This window comes from Lithobates pipiens, unplaced genomic scaffold, assembly GCF_037356315.1.
Source record: "Lithobates pipiens isolate NorthernLeopardFrog02 unplaced genomic scaffold, aLitPip1_a1.2 Scaffold_16, whole genome shotgun sequence".
Taxonomy (NCBI): domain Eukaryota; kingdom Metazoa; phylum Chordata; class Amphibia; order Anura; family Ranidae; genus Lithobates; species Lithobates pipiens.
In genome coordinates this window covers 623,820,332-623,837,632 of record NW_027507748.1, presented here as the reverse complement: position 1 = coordinate 623,837,632, position 17,301 = coordinate 623,820,332, and the positions used below count along the sequence as shown (strand labels likewise).

The following is a 17,301-nucleotide window of genomic DNA, read 5'->3' as shown; positions in this document are numbered from 1 at the left end:
TGTCGTCACTTCAGCTCAGTGGCAGTATGTGTGTGGATCAGCATCAGCTTGCACAGCGGGGATTCCTCTTGTAGGTAAGAGATCTGCCATCCTGAATTCCTCCCCCATGGACCAAGAGGGTTAGGGAAATCAAGGGTTAGGGGGGTGCGGAGGTCAAAGTTTTTGGCTCTAAGGTTTTCCCCTGTTCTGCGTCATTGAAAGCTCTGCCTCTCCCCCCCCCCTTCATGATGGGTCTGCAGGACCCGAGGCCGCCTGCGCAAGGGAACATTTTGAAATGCAAACAAAAGGGGGGGGGGGGCGGGTGTGCACAGAAGGAGCAGGGCCTAGGCACGGCACTGTGTATGGGACGTAGGTCCACCAGAGGACGAAAGGTGCAAGCGCAGGGGGAGACATTGTACTGAGAGCCGTCTCTCCTCTGCTGTATAGTGAGGAGAAGTAATGGGGCAGTGCCGCCAAACCGCTGGCAGGGCGGTTTTAACCTTTTCGGATGCTAGCGGGGGTCAAAACCGCCCTGCTAGCGGTTGAATATCGCTGCTAAAATGACGGTAAAGCGGTGCTAAAAGTAGCGCTGCTTTGATGCCCGCGCCCGCCCGCCTCAGTGTGAAAGTAGCTTAAAACAGCTAAAAAGGCTGGCGTACTTGGGTCTGGTCATAACCACCACCCAGGAAAAGGTGCTCTTGCCTCAGGAAAAGATCAACGCCATAAGAGAGCTGGTGCAGATAGACAGATCGTAAAGAGATCCCTCCATTCACCTTTGCATGAGGTTGTTAGGAAAGATGGTGGCTTCATTCAAAGTGGTTCCCTATGACCAGTTCCATTGGAGACCGCTGCGAAATAGTGTCCTCTCTGCTTGGAACAAGACGGTTCAAGCTCTAGATTTGCCAATGCGGCTGTCCCCAAAGGTGTCCCAGGGCCTCAGTTGTTGCTCAGTATCTGGGAATCTGCAGAAGGAAAAATCCTTCATACCAGTTACCTGAAAATGGTAAAGACAGATGCCAACCTTTCAGGTTGGGGAGCAGTACTGGAAAAGACAACAGGCCAGAGAGCAGTCCTGAACCGAAAGAGCCTTGCCCATTAACATCCTAGAGATTCGGGGAATGCATCTGGCTCTGAAGACCTGAACATTCAGGTTATTGTCCTGTCAAGGATCCAATCCGACAACTGTGGCCTATATCAGCTGTGGCCTATATCAATCACCAAGAGTCACACAGCTTAGAGAGAGATGGACCATATTCTAGCTTGGGCGGAAAAGGATGTTCCTTGCCTATCGGCAGTCTTCATTCTGGGAATAGAGAATTGGCAGGCGGACTACTTGAGTCGCCAGCAGTTGTTCCTGGGGGAGTGGTCCCTTCCCCCTGACATCTTTCTGGCTATATGCCAAAGATGGGGGATCCCAGACGTAGATCTTTTGCCGTCCAGGTTCAACCTATAGTTGGTCAACTTTATGACAAGGGATCCACTTGCATGCGAGACAGATGCGTGGTGAACCAATGGGGCCAGTTTTCACCGATTCAGTCTTTTTTCCCCTATTCAGTTGCTGCCACGGCTTCTTTGCAAGATCAAGCTGGTAATTCTTGTAGCCCCAGCATGGTCCAGAAGGTCCTGGTATGTAGATATTGTAAAGATGGCGGTTAAGGACCCATGGACCCTTCCACTGCATCCAGACCTACACTTGAGGGGACCAATATTCCATCCTACCTTACAAACTCTAAGTTTGACGGCTTGGCTATTGAAACCCATGTTCTGAAGAGACGTAGTCTCTCCGGGTCAGTGATTTCTACCCTCATTAATGAAGCCAGAGGGCTTATGTTTTCTGCTGTGATTCCAAGGGTTGGCACCCTCGGAAATATAGCATAGGTAGAATTCTTGTTTTTTTCTACAAGTACAGATGAGGCTGGCCTTGAGTACCATTAAGGGTCAAGTCTCAGCTTTATCAGTCTTATTTCAAAGACCGCTTGCTTCACATTCTTGGTCCGGGGTTTTCATACAAGGGGTAATATGGTTTATTCCGCCAGTTGGACCACCCTCAAACCCTTGGGAGTTGAACTTAGTTTTTTGTCGGTATTGCAAAAACAGCCCTTGGAACCGTTACAGCATACTCCCTTGGTCCTTCTGACAAGGAAATTTGTGTTTCGGGTTCCTAAACCCTCTGCAAAAAGGGGTATCAAAATTGGCTGCTCTTTCCTGTAAAGAAGCCATACTTAATTATTCATGAGGACAAGTTCGTGTTGGGTCCTCGTCAAAGTTTTCTGCCTAAGGTGGTTTCAGGTTTTCACCAAGATATTGTCCTACCGTCGTTTTTTCCAAAACCACGTTCTAGGGTAGAGCACTCACTACATTGCGGTCAGGGTCTATTTAAAGACAACTGCTCAGGTCCAAAAGACTGATGTCTTATTGTGCTGCAAGAAAGTCCTAGGAAGGGACAGGCAGCGTCAAAATCCACTATTGCCAAGTGGATTCGGCAAGTTACAATTCAGGCTTAAATAGGAAGTAAACCCTAATGGGTTTACTTCCTCTTTCATTCCCTGCAAAGGCAAAGCATAGTGGACTACTATGCATCGCATAGTAGTCCATTATGTGTCACTTACCTGACACAGGAGCCAGCGAAGTCACCCGTGTCCCCTGTATTCCGGCACATCCATCTTCTCGGGGGGGTCTCGCAGCTCCGCCGCTGTCATTCGGCGAAGCCGCGATGACGGCACTCCCACGCATGCGCACGGGAGCCGACAGCGCGGCATCTTCGTCGTTGACGATGCCGCGCTCAGTGCGCCTCTGTCTACGGCGCATGCGCCGTAGACAGCGGTGCCTGTCTTCGGGCAAATATCTCCTAAACCGTATAGGTTTAGGAGATATTTCTTGGACCTACAGTTAAGCCTTAATCTAGGCTTACCTGTAGGTCAAAGTGTGTTGTAAGGGTTTACAACCACTTTAATGGTTAAAAGGTAAGATTTCACCTTTTCGTGTCAAAGCGCACGCTAGTAGAGCAGTGCATCACCAAGCCTCCATGGCTCTGATCTGCAAGGCTGCAACTTGGTCTGCAGTCCATACATTCACTAGATTTTATCAAGCGGATGTAAAAAAGGGCATGAGGACATCGCCTTTGGGCACAGTGTGCTGCAGGCAGCAGTATAGGTCTTCAAATCTGTTGGGTGCCCTGCTTGTTGTGTCTCCCTCCCCTCAAATAGCATTGCTTTTGGACATCTACTTACTATGTTGCTCTGTGTCCCATGATGTATGATAAAGAAAAATAGGATTTTTTGTACTCACCGTAAAATCCCTTTCTCTGTAGTTTACTGACTAACACAGCTCCTTTCTTAGACCATCGGGTTGTTATGCCACCTTCAGGAGAAGTCTAGGCAGAACATGTTAAAATGTTATAATAAAACTAGAACTTTCTAGTTCTGCCCAAGGGGCGGTCCCTTAGGTAACAACCCCTCAGCCTGCTACTGCAGCCTCAGTACATCAACAAGCAGTATGACATAGAAAAAAAATAGGAGGGGAGGGTGCTGTGTCAGTCGAACTACAGAGAAAAGGATTTTACGGTGAGTACAAAACATCCCATTTTCTCTTACGTTCACCGACTTGCACAGCTCCTTTCTTAGACCATCGGGACGTCCCCAAGCCGTGCCAAAACGAGGGGTGAGAAAACAGCATAAAAACTTCACTCACAATGGCATGTGGGAACCAGTATAAAACTTCACCCACAAAAAACAGTGTGGGAATAGCAAAAAAAACTTTTTATACCCACAAAAAAAAAAAAAAAAAAAAAGAGTGCTCCTCAATCTGGGAGTCACTACCTACAAACCATGTCAAAACTTGCAGTAACAAATGCAACAGTGCATTAACTTAAAAGTACTCTGTGTTTTACCAAAAAAAAAAAAACAGGAAAAAAAAATGTAAGTGCAATTGCAATTACACGGTCGCCTGCAAAACTTTGCGGCCAAAACAGGCATCAGTCGATGCACTGACATCTACCTTGTAGAATTTTGTAAAAGTGTGAACAGAAGACCAAGTCGCCGCTTTACACACTTGAGCAACAGACGCTTGATGTCGGAAGGCCCAAGACGTTCTAATTGCCCTGGTGGAGTGGACCGTGACCGGAAAGAGGGGTACCTGCCCCTTCAAGGCGTAGGCCGACGAGACCGACATGCCTTTTTTCAGACCAGCCACCAAAACAAAACAAGGAGTCTGACTTCCGAAAGGGAGCCGTAGCAGACAAATACACCCTCAGAGCCCGAACCACGTCCAGGGAATGGAGGGCCACCTCTTTGGGATGTGTCGGTTTAGGATACAGATATGTTAACACAATGTCTTCATTAATGTGGAACGCCGAAACCACCTTTGGCAGAAAAGGTTGTGGACGCAACACCACCTTATCCTTGTGGATGACCAGATAGGGCGACTTGCAAGACAAAGCCGCCAGTTCCGAAACCCTCCTGGCCGAAGTAATGGGCACTAGAAAGACCACTTTCTGGGAAAGGGTCAACAGAGGGATCTCTCTGATATTTTCAAATGGCGGTTTCTGAAGCGCCAATAACACCAGGTTCAGATCCCACGGGGGTAACGGTGGACGCACCGGAGGAACTACATGTCAGACCCCTTGAACAAAGGTGCTCACCAGAGAGAGTGAGCTGCCAGGGGTCGCTGGAAAAAAAAAAAAAAGACAGCCAAAGCTGAAATTTGTCCCTTAATGGTGCTTAACGCCAATTTCTGGTCTACTCCTTGCTGTAGAAACAGCAGGATCCTGGATATAGAAAAGGAACGCGGACGCCATCCTTTCTCCTCACATGGAGATGTAGGCCTTCCAGGTACGATGATATATCTTCCGAGAAGAAGATGTCCGTGCTCTCAGCATATTTGGAATCACCGAGTCCAAAAGACCCCGGTTCCTCAACACCTGGCTCTCAATAGCCATGCCGTTAAATCCAGCGATGGTAAAGCAGGATGGAGAATTGGACTTGAGACAGCAGGTCCTCTTGTAACGGCAGTCACCATCGATCGTCCGCCACCAGGCGCACTAGGTCTGCATACCAGGGACGCTGGGTTCAATCTGGGATAATCAGTATTACTGGAATCCCCTCGGCCTCCACTCAGCGGAGCAGATGTGGTAACAGTTTCAGCGTAGGAAAGACATAGATCAGCTGGTACTGATCCCACGGGGCCATCAGCACATCTGCCCAAGGATCTTTTGTCCTGGACACAAATCTCGGCCCCTTACGATTTAGAGGGGGGGCCAGAAGATCCACGTCTGGTGTGCCCCATCGCAGGCACAGTAGCCAGAACACCTTCGGATGCAACGCCCATTCTCCTGGGTCCAGCATCTGGCGATTTAGATAATCCGCCTGCCAGTTCTCCACTCCCGGGATGTAAATGGCCGATAGGGCTGGTACATGTCGCTCTGCCCACTGAAGGATGTGAGCGACCTCCCGTGCGGCGGCCAAGCTTCTTGTTCCTCCTTGGTGATTGACACGTGCCATCGCCATGTTGTGTGACTGGATTCTGATCAGATGCCCTCAAAGTCTTATCGACCATGTGGAGAGGCACAGCCTGATCACTGGCAGCTCGAGCACATTGATCGGCAGCTTGGATTCCTCCCCCGACCAGAGGCCCTGGGTCGACTGAACTCCCATTACTCCACCCCAGCTGGTTAGGCTGGTGTCCATTGTGATCACTGTCCACTGTAGCAGTAGGAATGACTTCCCGGACTGAAGTGCCGGGGGCCTCAGCCACCAGAGCAGGGAGTCCCTGACTGACTGGCTCACGTAAATCTGCCGATACAGGGATAACGGAGATTTGTCCCATTTCCTCAAGATCTCCTTCTACAAAACTCTTGTGTGAAACTGGGAATACGGTACTGCCTCGAAGGAGGCCACCATGAGTCCCACCTGCAGTTCATCAGCAGTTTTACTGCGGCTCGAAGAGTTCGTAGCTTGTCTGAAGGGAGATACTCTCACTTCCATGGAGTCCAGCAGTAGGCCTAGGTACTCCAAACACTGAGTCGGTACAATCACCGACTTTTTTAGGTTTAACTGCCACCCAAATTCCTGCAGGGTCTGCATGGTGATCGCCACATCCTCCGCTAACTCTGAGGCGGCAGATGCTCTCAGGAGGAGATCGTCTAGGTAACCCACGATCGCGATCCCGCGTTGTTGCAGCAACGCCAAAACAGGAGCCAATACCTAGGTAAAGACTCGGGGGGCTGATGCCAAACCAAAAGGGGAGAGCCACAAACTGGTGGTGGGCTTCCCCAAATGCAAATTGCAGAAATCTCTGATACCAAAGGCATATGGGTATGGGCAGGTACGCATCCTGGATGTCCAAAGACGCCAGGGAGTCCCCTTGATGGAGTACAGCGACTACTGAGCGAACTGATTCCATTCTGAACCTCTGTACTTTTACAAAAGTAATTGAGGGCTTTTAGGTCCAAAATTGGACGTGCCCCTTCCTTTTTGGGGACTACAAACAGATTTGAGTAGAGCCCCTGGAAACGTTTCAACTCCGAAACAGGTACTCTTCTCCCTGTGAATCAGTAGGTCCTTTACCTCCCCCAATAGGGCCTCCCGGCGAGCCGGGAGTACGGGTATGCTGGAGGGGAAGAATCTGTTTTGTGGCCAAGAGAGGAACGCTATCTTGTAGCCTGAGGAAATCAGATCGCCGACCCATTGATCGGACAGCCGAGAGGCCCACCGGGCTGCAAACTCCTGAAGGCGACCCCCCACCCGTGCTGCGGGCGGGGGCAAACCTTCACGCAGTAGCTCTTTTGCTCACAGGCTTGTGGTTCCAGGGACGCTTTTGTCCTTCAGAGGGCATCCTGTCGGCTGGGGACGCTTAGCCGAAGCTCCAGACGGTTGAAAAAGCTGTTTGTGAGAGAAAAAAGAGGGCCCTTGCCTACGGCGTGGCTCCTTGGCCTTCCTGGCCTGTGGGAGTAGTGTACTCTTACCACCTGTGGCATTTTTAATAATGTCATCTAATGAGGCTCCAAAGAGCCACTCACCAAGGAAGGGTAGATCCATCAGGGCTTTTTTAGATGCTTGGTCAGCCGACCAGAATTTTTGCCAAATCAGGCCCCTCAGCACCAGTGCTGACACTGAAGCCCTGGATAACAGAGGAAGGGTATCCAGGGCTGCGTCACAAACGTACTTAAGGCCTTGCACTAACTGGTCTGCTAGTTCCACGCAGACAGAAGCCTGTTGCTCCCCCAATTTGCGGTGCAAAAGTTTTGCTCACTCAGTAAGTATCAGAGACACAAGTGCGGATGCCAGTACTGGTCGCATTGCTGACCCCACAACCGTAAACAAGGAACGAGCCACTGCCTCGGCCTTCCTGTCTGTGGGGTCCTTAAAGGCAGGAGTCCCCTCTACCGGGATCTTGGTTACTTTGTTTAACATGGATTCTGGGGGGTCCACGACCGGAGGAACCGACCACTCTTTGAGAAGGCTCTCCTCAAAGGGGTAACGCACCGCCATGTATTTGGGGACCGAAAAGGTCCGTTGCGGTCGACCCCATTCCTTGTATATGAACTTATCGAAATAAGTCAAATACGGAAACACCTTAGGTGTACGGGCTGGCTTACGGGACCCAAAATGGACTGCTACATCAGCAGAGGGATCTGTTTTCAGGGTATCACGCACAGCTGTGATAAGTGCTCCAACAAGCGCTTTATCACGCACGGACCCAGACCACCTTTGCGCCCACGCACCACCTCCATCTTGCTAATGAACTAATTAAGGACCGACGACAAAGCGTCCAGAGGGACTGCACTGTCTGCAGGCGAACCGGTTGCAATTGCCTGGATTTCGGGGGAAGAAACACTATTTTCTGAAGCCATGCTGACCCTACCCTGTCTGCCACCTGTTGGGGATTTAGGACAGTGATGGTCCCACCCTCCTAAGTGCTGCTGGCTGAGGGGCTCCTCCCGCAGGACTCACCACCCTTACCGAGTTCAGCGCCTTCCAGCTAGGTGTGCCTGTGTCAGCTCCCAGATGCATAAGAGACCAAACCGAGCTGTGCTGAACTCTTCGGAACAGCGCTGAAGCTGAAAAACATGTTCAGGCTTCAGCAAAATGGCTGCCAAGCGTGCAGTATAAAGGACATAATCACAGGGAAAATTGCCACCGGACTACAGGAAAATGGAGACAGAGCATGCTGCTCCTTGGTCACACCAAAAATGGCCGCTGAGCACTGTATGCAATGAAGAACGGTGAAAAAAAAGGCAGAGAAACGGCGGTAAAACAGCGCTACAGCGATCAGCAGACACAGCCTCCAGACACCTCAGGGGAGAGACCTAAACACATCCAGGGTACAGCTATCCAGCGCAGTCCCCCCCAGGTAAGAGCCCCCCCCTGGGAGCCCCTGTCTATGGCACACACCACTCAGCAGCCCATTCAGTATCCCCCACAGGGAAGGGGGAGAGGGAAGATAGGGACAGGGAGAGAAAAGAGGGAGGTAAGGGACCCCCAAATCAACCTCCCAGGGAATGCCCAGCTGCTCAGCCCCACCAAGGCAGGGAGAGTTGTACTTACCAGTCCTGAAGAGCTGGGAGACATTCCATCAAAGACCCACTCTCCAATCAGTACGGGATGGCTGCTGGCCGGCACAATGTCACGCAGACATCAGTAGCCCATTCATGTGTGTGCCCCATGGCATTACGCCCACCGGCCGCCCCTGGAGCTGGGGGCATGTCGTGGCCGACCCAGCGCAGAGCTCTGGTCTGCGCACGCTCACTGGCTAGGCGAGAAAAAACTGAGGCTGCAGTAGCAGGCTGAGGGGTTAAGGGACTACCCCTTGGGCAGAACTAGAAAGTTTCTAGTTTTATTATAACATTTTAACAAGTTCTGCCTAGTCCTCTCCTGAAGGTGGCATAACAAGCTGATGGTCTAAGAGAAGAGCTGTGTCAGTCAGTGAACGTAAGAGAAATAGGATTTTTATAACAGCTTACCTGTAAAATCCTTTTCTTGGCGTATATCATGGGGCACAGAGGTCCATCCCCTCTTTTTCTGGGGTATATTGCTTTGCTACAAAAACTGAGGTGCTCCCAATATGGGAGGAGTTATATAGGGAGGCAACTTCCTGTTTAGGGTGTGCCAGTGTCCATCACCTGGAGCCACATAGTAATTACTATAGTGCTATGTGTCCCATGATGTACTCCAAGAAAAGGATTTTACAGGTAAGCCCTTATAAAAATGCTATTTTTGGAATTATGGCCAAAAAGTTCAACCTTGGTTTCATCCGACCATAACACATTTTCCCACATGCTTTTGGGAGCCTTCAGATGTGTTTTTACAAAGTTTAGTGAGGCTTGGATGTTTTTCTTCGTAAGAAAAGGCTTCCATATCTTGCTACTCTACCCCATAGTCCAGAAATTTGAGGAATACGGGAGATTATTATCACATGTACCACATAGCCAGTACTTGCCAGATATTCCTACAGTTCCTTTAATGTTGCTGTAGGCTTCTTGGCAGCCTCCCTGACCAGTTTTCATCAATTTTGGAGGGCCGTCCAGTTCTTGGTAACGTTACTGCTGTGCCATATTTTCTCCACACGATGACCGTCTTTGCTGTCTTCCATGGTATATCTAATACCTTGGAAATTCTTTTGTACCCTTCTCCTGACTGATACCTTTTAACAATGAGATCCATCCGATGCTTTGGAAGCGCTCTGGGTACCATGGCTTTTGCTGTAGGATGTGACTAAGGCCCCTTTCACACTGGGGCAGGAGGTGCGTCGGCAGTAAAGCTCCGCTATCTTTAGCGTCTCTTTACCATCGGATTTGTGGTGCTATTCAGCCATTAGTGGGACGGTTTTACCCCCTGCTAGCGGCCGAGAAAAGGTTAAAAACCACCGCAAAGCGCGGTATACCCGCGGTGCCCCATTGATTTCAATGGGTAGGAGCGGTGGAGGAGCAGTATACACACATCACTCCAAAGATGCTGCTAGCAGGACTTTTTTTTTACCGTCCTGCTAGCGCACCACTCCATTTGTGAAAGCCCTCGGGGCTTTCACCCTGGAGACACAGCAGAGGCTGTTTCAGGTCGGTTTGAAGGCACTATTTTTAGCGCAATAACGCTTGCAAAACGACCCAGTGTGAAAGGGGTCTAAGAAAATGTCAGGAAAGACCTATTAGAACAGCTGAACTTTATTTGGGGTTAATCAGAGGCACGTTAAATGATGGTGTGTACTGACTCCTATTTAACATGAGTTTGAATGTGATTGCCTAAATCTGAACGCAGCTACATCCCCAGTTATAAGAGGGTGTGCACACTTATGCAACCACATTTTTTTTTTTTCATTTTTACTCCCCCCCCCCCCCCCCAAAAGATTTCAGTTTGTTTTTCAATTGAGTTGTACAATTTATAGGTCACACTAGAGATGGCAAAGGCTCCAAAATTATTTATCTTCGTCTCATTTTTTTTACATCACAGAAACCTGACATTTTAACAGTTGTGTGTAGACTTTTTATATCCACTGTATGTATGGCCATCTTAAAAAAAAAAAAAACTAACATTCTTGAAGTTTTCTGTCTGGGTTTTACTGTTAATGGAATGCTGCATACTCTATATATAAACACGATTATTAAATAATTTGCCATGATCACGAGTCTAATTTCTTTCCTTACCCAAGTGGTCATCAACCTTCATTTGGAATTCCTTGTCAACCTTAGGTTCAGTTGGTGCAGCCATAATCTCTGCATCATTACAAAGCTTAGAAAATAGGCTTTGCACAATCTGTCAGATAAAGAAATGAATAGGATTAAACAGATCTCCATCAGTGAGGAAACTGCAGTAATCATAATTTCATTCACATCAAATTCACAGAGATTGTTGACCATAAAACAAAACCCAAAAATAGGGAATGTGAGCATACAGAAAGAAATCAATGAGTACTGACACTTAAAAAAAAAAAAAAAAAATGGCGGAACTTCTGCTTTAAGTCGGCAGCTACAAATACTGCAGCTGCTGACTTTTAAAACTCACCTGTCCAGTGCGCCCGCGATGTTGGGAACCCGAAGCCTACTTGTCACTTGGATCTCGGGTGCTGCCGCCACCATCTTCGCTATGGGAATCAGGAAGTGAAGACTTGTGGCTTCACTTCCCGGTTCCCTACTGTGCATGCGCGAGTTGCGTTGCGCTGTGCAATACGGATGGTCCCTGCTGTCTCTGGGACCTTTGCGTTTCCCAGCAGGCAGCGGGGAAGGGACAGGAAGTGGCGTAAATACCCGCAGATTCTGCGGCTATCTATACCCGGAAGTGGGTGAAAATACCTGTATTATACAGATATCTGCATCCCCCCCCCCCCCCCCGAAAGGTGCCAATTGTGGCACCGTAGGGGGGGAGTGTTCCGATGAGCGGAAGTTCCACTTTAGGGTGGAGCTCCGCTTTAAGACCATATAATGAGAGTTTTTCTACCTAGTATACATACACAGGTACACACTGTATCTTGATAACATGATTTATAAAAACAATACAGCGCTACTTAGTTATCCATGCGCATTATAATGCGTACTATCCATTTCAACTAAAATGCTATAATTAAAAGTGTCTGTGCTCCTAAGGCTTCTTAACACATCATTTATACAATGTGTTTTTTGTGCCAAGTCCCTGGAAGCAGTGCATGCACCAATTACTTTTTTTTTTAATTTCTGTTTATTGCATATTTTTGTAAAAAAAAAACATTACAACAGCTGCTGGGCCCTGTCAACATAACAGACACCCAGCCACTCTGCCTCGCAGGGCCTAACAAATTACCCACATTCCCCAACCAAAACCCCCCCCCCCCCCCAAAAAAATAAAAAATCCCCTCCCCCTCCCCCACCTTTGTCACGGCTCAGACTTCCCTCCCAGAGTGCAAGTTCCCTGCAGGAGATTCCCCATTTGGTCTTCAGGTTCCACTTTTCAATTTCCTATTAAGTCGTGTAGCCTATCAAGGTACACCTGGAATTACCTCGGCGTTACTATACATCTGTGCATCCCTTGGTCTCAGCCCCAGGTGTCTTCCCATGACCTCAAGGTTCCATCTCAGACTACTGTATTAACCGATTCGTACCAAGCCTTCCAAACCTTGTCAAACTTTTTCCCACATCCTCTTGCTCTGTATGTTTTAGAATACGGCAACATGGAATTGATCAGACTCTTCCAAAAACTGATTTCGGGGGCTTGTCTACACTTCTACTTAAACAGTATGGCCTTCTTGCCATAAAATAGAAGAACAGTGAGCAGCGTTCTCAGTGCCCTTGAAGGAACCACCTCTTCCACTAAACCCAACAAACAGACCCGTATTGACAAAGGGATAGGGATCCCCAACACATCTGAGATACATGTTGCGACCTCCTTCCAAAAGCTTTGGATATGAGGACAGTGCCAGAAAATATGGTTAGCGTCCGCTGGAGAAAAAGAGCATCTCCAACATTCCGCCGCTTCCGTGGCATATATTTTGGCAATCCTGGCCAGTCTATAGTAGCTTCTATGCAGAAATTTAAACTGAATCAGTCTATCCCTGGCTAAATGTTTAAAAGTCTGGGTCCAGAGATCGTCCCAGTCCTCGCCCTGTATCTCTGGGACTTCAGCTTCCCATGTACTCCTACAGCTGGCTACTGCCCTCGGTGTGCTTTTGAAAAGTTCCTTATAAGTCACTGAAAGTGTTTTAGGCAGGTCCACCACCGACAACAGCGATTCAAGTGTCGAAGGCAAAGATTCCACCTTCAACTCACCAAACTGCCCTTGATATGCGTGGCGGAGCTGGAAAAACCGAAAAAAATAAGAATTTGGAAGGTCATGTCTTATCTGTAATTGGGAAAAGGTCTGAAATTCTCCCCAGTTTGTGATGTCCCCAAGTGTCTTGACACCTTTCACCGCCCACGTCATGGGATCAAGTAAGCCATAAAAGTGGGTCAGTTTATGATTCATCCATAGGGGGGTAGACGCAGACAGACCTATATAGCTGGGGGATGCTAATTTGATTGCCATTTCCCATGCCCTAATGGTGGCCTTCATCGTCACTGTCATGGGTAAGTCCAATTTGGCACCCCGAAATAGAGCCAAATGCAAACTTTGGTAGGATCCCAGATGGGCAGCTTCCAACACCGTGGCTGCGTCCCCATCATCCGAAAGCAGCCATCTACGCATAAACACCATTTGGCCTGCAAGGTAGTATTTGAGCCAATCCAGTAATGCCAATCCTCCCCGGTCGCCCGGTTCTTGAAGTACTTTAAGTCCTATCCTAGGCAGTTTTGGTGCCCATAGAAATGTACCAATAATACCATCTAATTGTTTGAAGAATGATTTTGGTATCCAGACCGGTGCATGTCTAAGAAAGTAGAGGATTACCGGTAAGAGTTTAATTTTAACCACTTGCTTACTGGGCACTTAAACACCCTTCCTGCCCAGACCAATTTTCAGCTTTCGGTGCTCTCACACTTTGAATGACAATTACTCAGTTATGTAATACTGTACTCAAATGAATTTTTTGTCCTTTTTTTACCACAAATAGAACTTTCTTTTGGTGGTATTTGGTCACCTCTGGGGTTTTTATTTTTTGCGCTATAAATGAAAAAAGACCGAAAATTTTGAAAAAAAACGCATATTTCTTTGTTTCTGTGACAAAATTATGCAAAATTTAAAATTTTTCTTCATAAATTTTGGCCCCAATTTATGCTGCTACATATCTTTGGTAAAAGTTAGAGAGTCTACAAGCTGTGGTGCGAATCATACAAAATTGATCACATCTGATGTACTGGTGGACTATCTCACTTCTTGCGACCGAGAAAGTCGGGAAAGTACAAATAACCCCCAAATGACCCCTTTTTGGAAGAGGTATTTAGTAAGAGGCATAGTGAGCTTTTTGATGTTGTAATTTTTTTCCCACTATTCTTTGCAAAATTAAGATTTTTCATTTATTTTTTTCACAAAATTGTCATTGTAATAGGTTATTTCTCTCACATGGCATGTGTATACCACAAATGACAACCCAAAAAAATTCTGCTACTCCTCCTGAGTATTACAATACCACATGTGAGGGACTTTTTCACAGCCTGGCCACATAGAGAGGCCCAACATGCAGGGAGCGCCATCACGTGTTCTAGGAGCATAAATTACGCATCTAACTTGTTGACTACCTATTACACTTTTGAAGGCACTGGAGCACCAGGATAATGACACGTGACACTGACGACAGATGGCACTAATATGTGGCACTGATGACAGATGGCACTTATAAGTGGCACTGATGACAGATGGCACTAATACGTGGAATACGTGGCACCGACAGATGGCACTAATACGTGGCACCGATGATAGATGGCACTGATAAGTGGCATTGATGACACGTGACACTGACAACAGATGGCACGTGACACTGATAGGTGGCACTGATGACAAATGGCACTGATACGTGGCACTGACAACAGGTGGCACTGGGGACAGATAGCACTAACAGGTGGCACTAGGGGCAGGTAGCACTGGGGAGGATGGCACTGGGCGAGGATGGTACTTTTTTTTTTTTTTTACTTACGGCCGCTGCAGCCGTTCTTCTGTCCCTTCTCACACGCTGTCTGTGTGAGGAGGGAGAGCGGCGCTGAGAGATGATCTCATATGATTACATATGAGATCATCTCTTATTGGATAGGCCGATTGCGCTGTAAACGGCCGCTGTGATTGGCCGTTTACAGCGATCTGTGACTGGCTGTGTCAGAGGGACACGGCCAGCACAGAACTTCCCAGATGCGCGCTCGCGGGAGCGCGCATTGCGGAAGTAAACAGGAGGCCGGCCTCCCGGCAGTTAGCGTCCGCTCTGTAGCCATCTTTGGGCTATAGGGTGGGTGCGAAGCGGTCAATCAGACTAATTCTGCCTATTAGTGATAGAGGCAATTTGGCCCAGGCCTGTGTTTTCTGCTTGAGAAGCGCTACCAAAAAGAATTAGATTCAATGTCAGATAATCCTGCACACTCGCAGTAATCCGTACTCCTAAATACTTGAGAGACTCAACCCACTGTAAAGGTAGATCGGGGTCCGCCATTCCCTTGGTTTTCACATGCAGCGGTAGGATTGAGGACTTACTCAAATTAACCCGAAGTCCCGAGAATGTGGTAAATTTCTCCGAAGATGGCCAGCACCGCCTTCAGGGAGTCCCTCGGGTCACTAAGAAACAGGAGCATATCGTCTGCATAGAGGGCCAGGGTTTCCCAAACCGACCCCACCCTAATTGCTTGGACCTCTGCTGCAGATCTCAGAGCGATGGCCAGGGGCTCCATTACTATAGCAAATAAAAAAGGGGACAGCGGGCAACCCCGTCTGGTGTCCCTGCCCACCGCAAAGAAACTTGATAACCGCAAACCCAGTTAAATGGGGCGTTCTATAATGCATAGATATCCAGTGTCGGAACTGCGGCCCGAAACCCATGACCTCCAGCACTCTAAGCATATACCCCCAGTCCACAGAGTCGAATGCCTTCTCTATGTCTATGGAAACCACTATTCTGTGATCGTCATCCCCAGGTGGGAGTTGTAAGTGGGTGAAAAGTCTGTGCAGGTTTGTGTCCATCGATTTCCCCGGCATAAACCCTGTTTGATCAATGTTAACTATCGTTGGGATGACCTTGGCTAGTCTGGTAGCTAGTATTTTTGTTAGGATCTTAAGATCTGTGTTTAAAAGGGCTATGACGATAGATGCACATTCTGTCGGGTCCTTCCCTGGCTTTAGTAAAAGTATCACGTACGCCTCTAGCATCGAGTCAGGTAGGGAGGAGCTGTCTAAGAAATATTCCAGCAATCAATTAAATCTCTGGGCCAACTGTTCCACATGTGCTTTTGTAAAAATCTACCGGCAAACCATCCGGGCCTGGGGCCTTGTTAGGTGGGAAAGCAAAAATTGCAGTCTGGATCTCTGTCAACGTTATTTTTGCCTCAAGTGCTACACAGTCTTCTTCAGATAATTTCGGGATGGGCAGTTCTGCTAGCATGGAGTCCAGCGCCCCGGTGTCATACCGCAAGATGGGTGAGTACAAGTTTGAAAAGAAATTAATGAACTCCTGCATTATGAGTGACAGATCAGTGACTAGATCCCCCGTCTGCTGTTTTATTGCGGGTATATGTGCAACAGGCTGGTGATCCGCCACCAACATAGCCAAGAGCTTACCATTCTTGTCCCCCTCTGCAAACACCGTATGAGCCTTTTTGGTTAGGGCTGAGCTCGTTAACCCCTTGAGATGCAGAGTCAGGCGCCGTCTGGCTTCAAGTAGGTTCTCATATGAGGCCCTGGTAGGGGATCCCGCATGAGCCTCCGCACATGCCCTCTCCTCTCGCTTCAAGGTGTCAAGTTCCTCATTTTCATTAACTCTGGCCATTTTAATGGCTGATATACATTCCCCCCCCTGACCACCGCCTTGAAGGCATCCCATACCACCGGTGGCTCAGAAGTATCCACATTCTTCGACCAATAGGACTGAATGGTGGATTCCAGTTGAGCCACCACCTGTTCATTCTGCAGCCAGTCCACCGAGAGCCGCCATCCTCCCCTCCCCAACCCCGTTGGAAAAAAAAGAGTGAGGGACAGAGGATTATGATCTGATAACCCCCCTGCTAAGTAATCAATACACTCCACATATTGCATTATTCTGTCATTACCGAAGGCAAAGTCAATTCATGCTGCAGACCTATGTGCCGTTGATACATGAGAATAACATCTATCAGTCGAATGCTTCCATCTCCACAACTCCACCAGCCCCGTTACAGAAGCCCATCCCATCAGTTCAGTCAAGTTACCCCTGCCCGGGTTGGAGGAGTCCAACACTGGATCCAGGATGGTGTTGAAATCCCCCAGCACAACCAGGTGCAGATGTAGGTACTGAGCCAAGCGAGCTGACATGTCATAACAGTTGCACCTGTAACGGAGGAGGCACATACACATTCACCAGTAGCAATCTACTATAGCATACATCTAGCACCACCGCCGCATATCTCCCCCCAGGGTCTGAGAAGACCTGATGAATTGTACAAGGGATAGCCTTGCTAATAAGCATAGACACTCCCCTGGCCAAAGTGGAATACGTGGAGTGCAGGGCCTTCTGAATCCACGGTTTCCGCAGGGACAATACTCTGGCCCCCTCAAGATGTGTCTCCTGAAAATAAATTATGTGCGGTTTTGCATGTTTTAAATATTGGAATACAGCGGCCCTCTTAAATTTGTGATTCATACCTCTGATATTCCACGATATTATCTTTCGTTTATCCGCCATTGTCCCACATGACAAAATTCATACCATAGCAAAATATATGGGTACCTGTACATGGAACCATACCCCCATCAATCT

At 48.2% G+C, this 17,301-nt stretch overlaps 1 protein-coding gene across 1 annotated transcript in view; it reads right to left on the bottom strand.

The window, feature by feature from the left end:
- Window positions 1-17,301, bottom strand: part of BRCA2 (BRCA2 DNA repair associated) — a 105,572-nt gene that overhangs the window by 65,035 nt on the left and 23,236 nt on the right. The window contains exon 8 of the mRNA XM_077484110.1: window positions 10,616-10,724. Within this exon, the coding sequence (XP_077340236.1) occupies window positions 10,616-10,724 (109 nt within the window). The remainder of the gene's footprint in view (window positions 1-10,615; window positions 10,725-17,301) is intronic.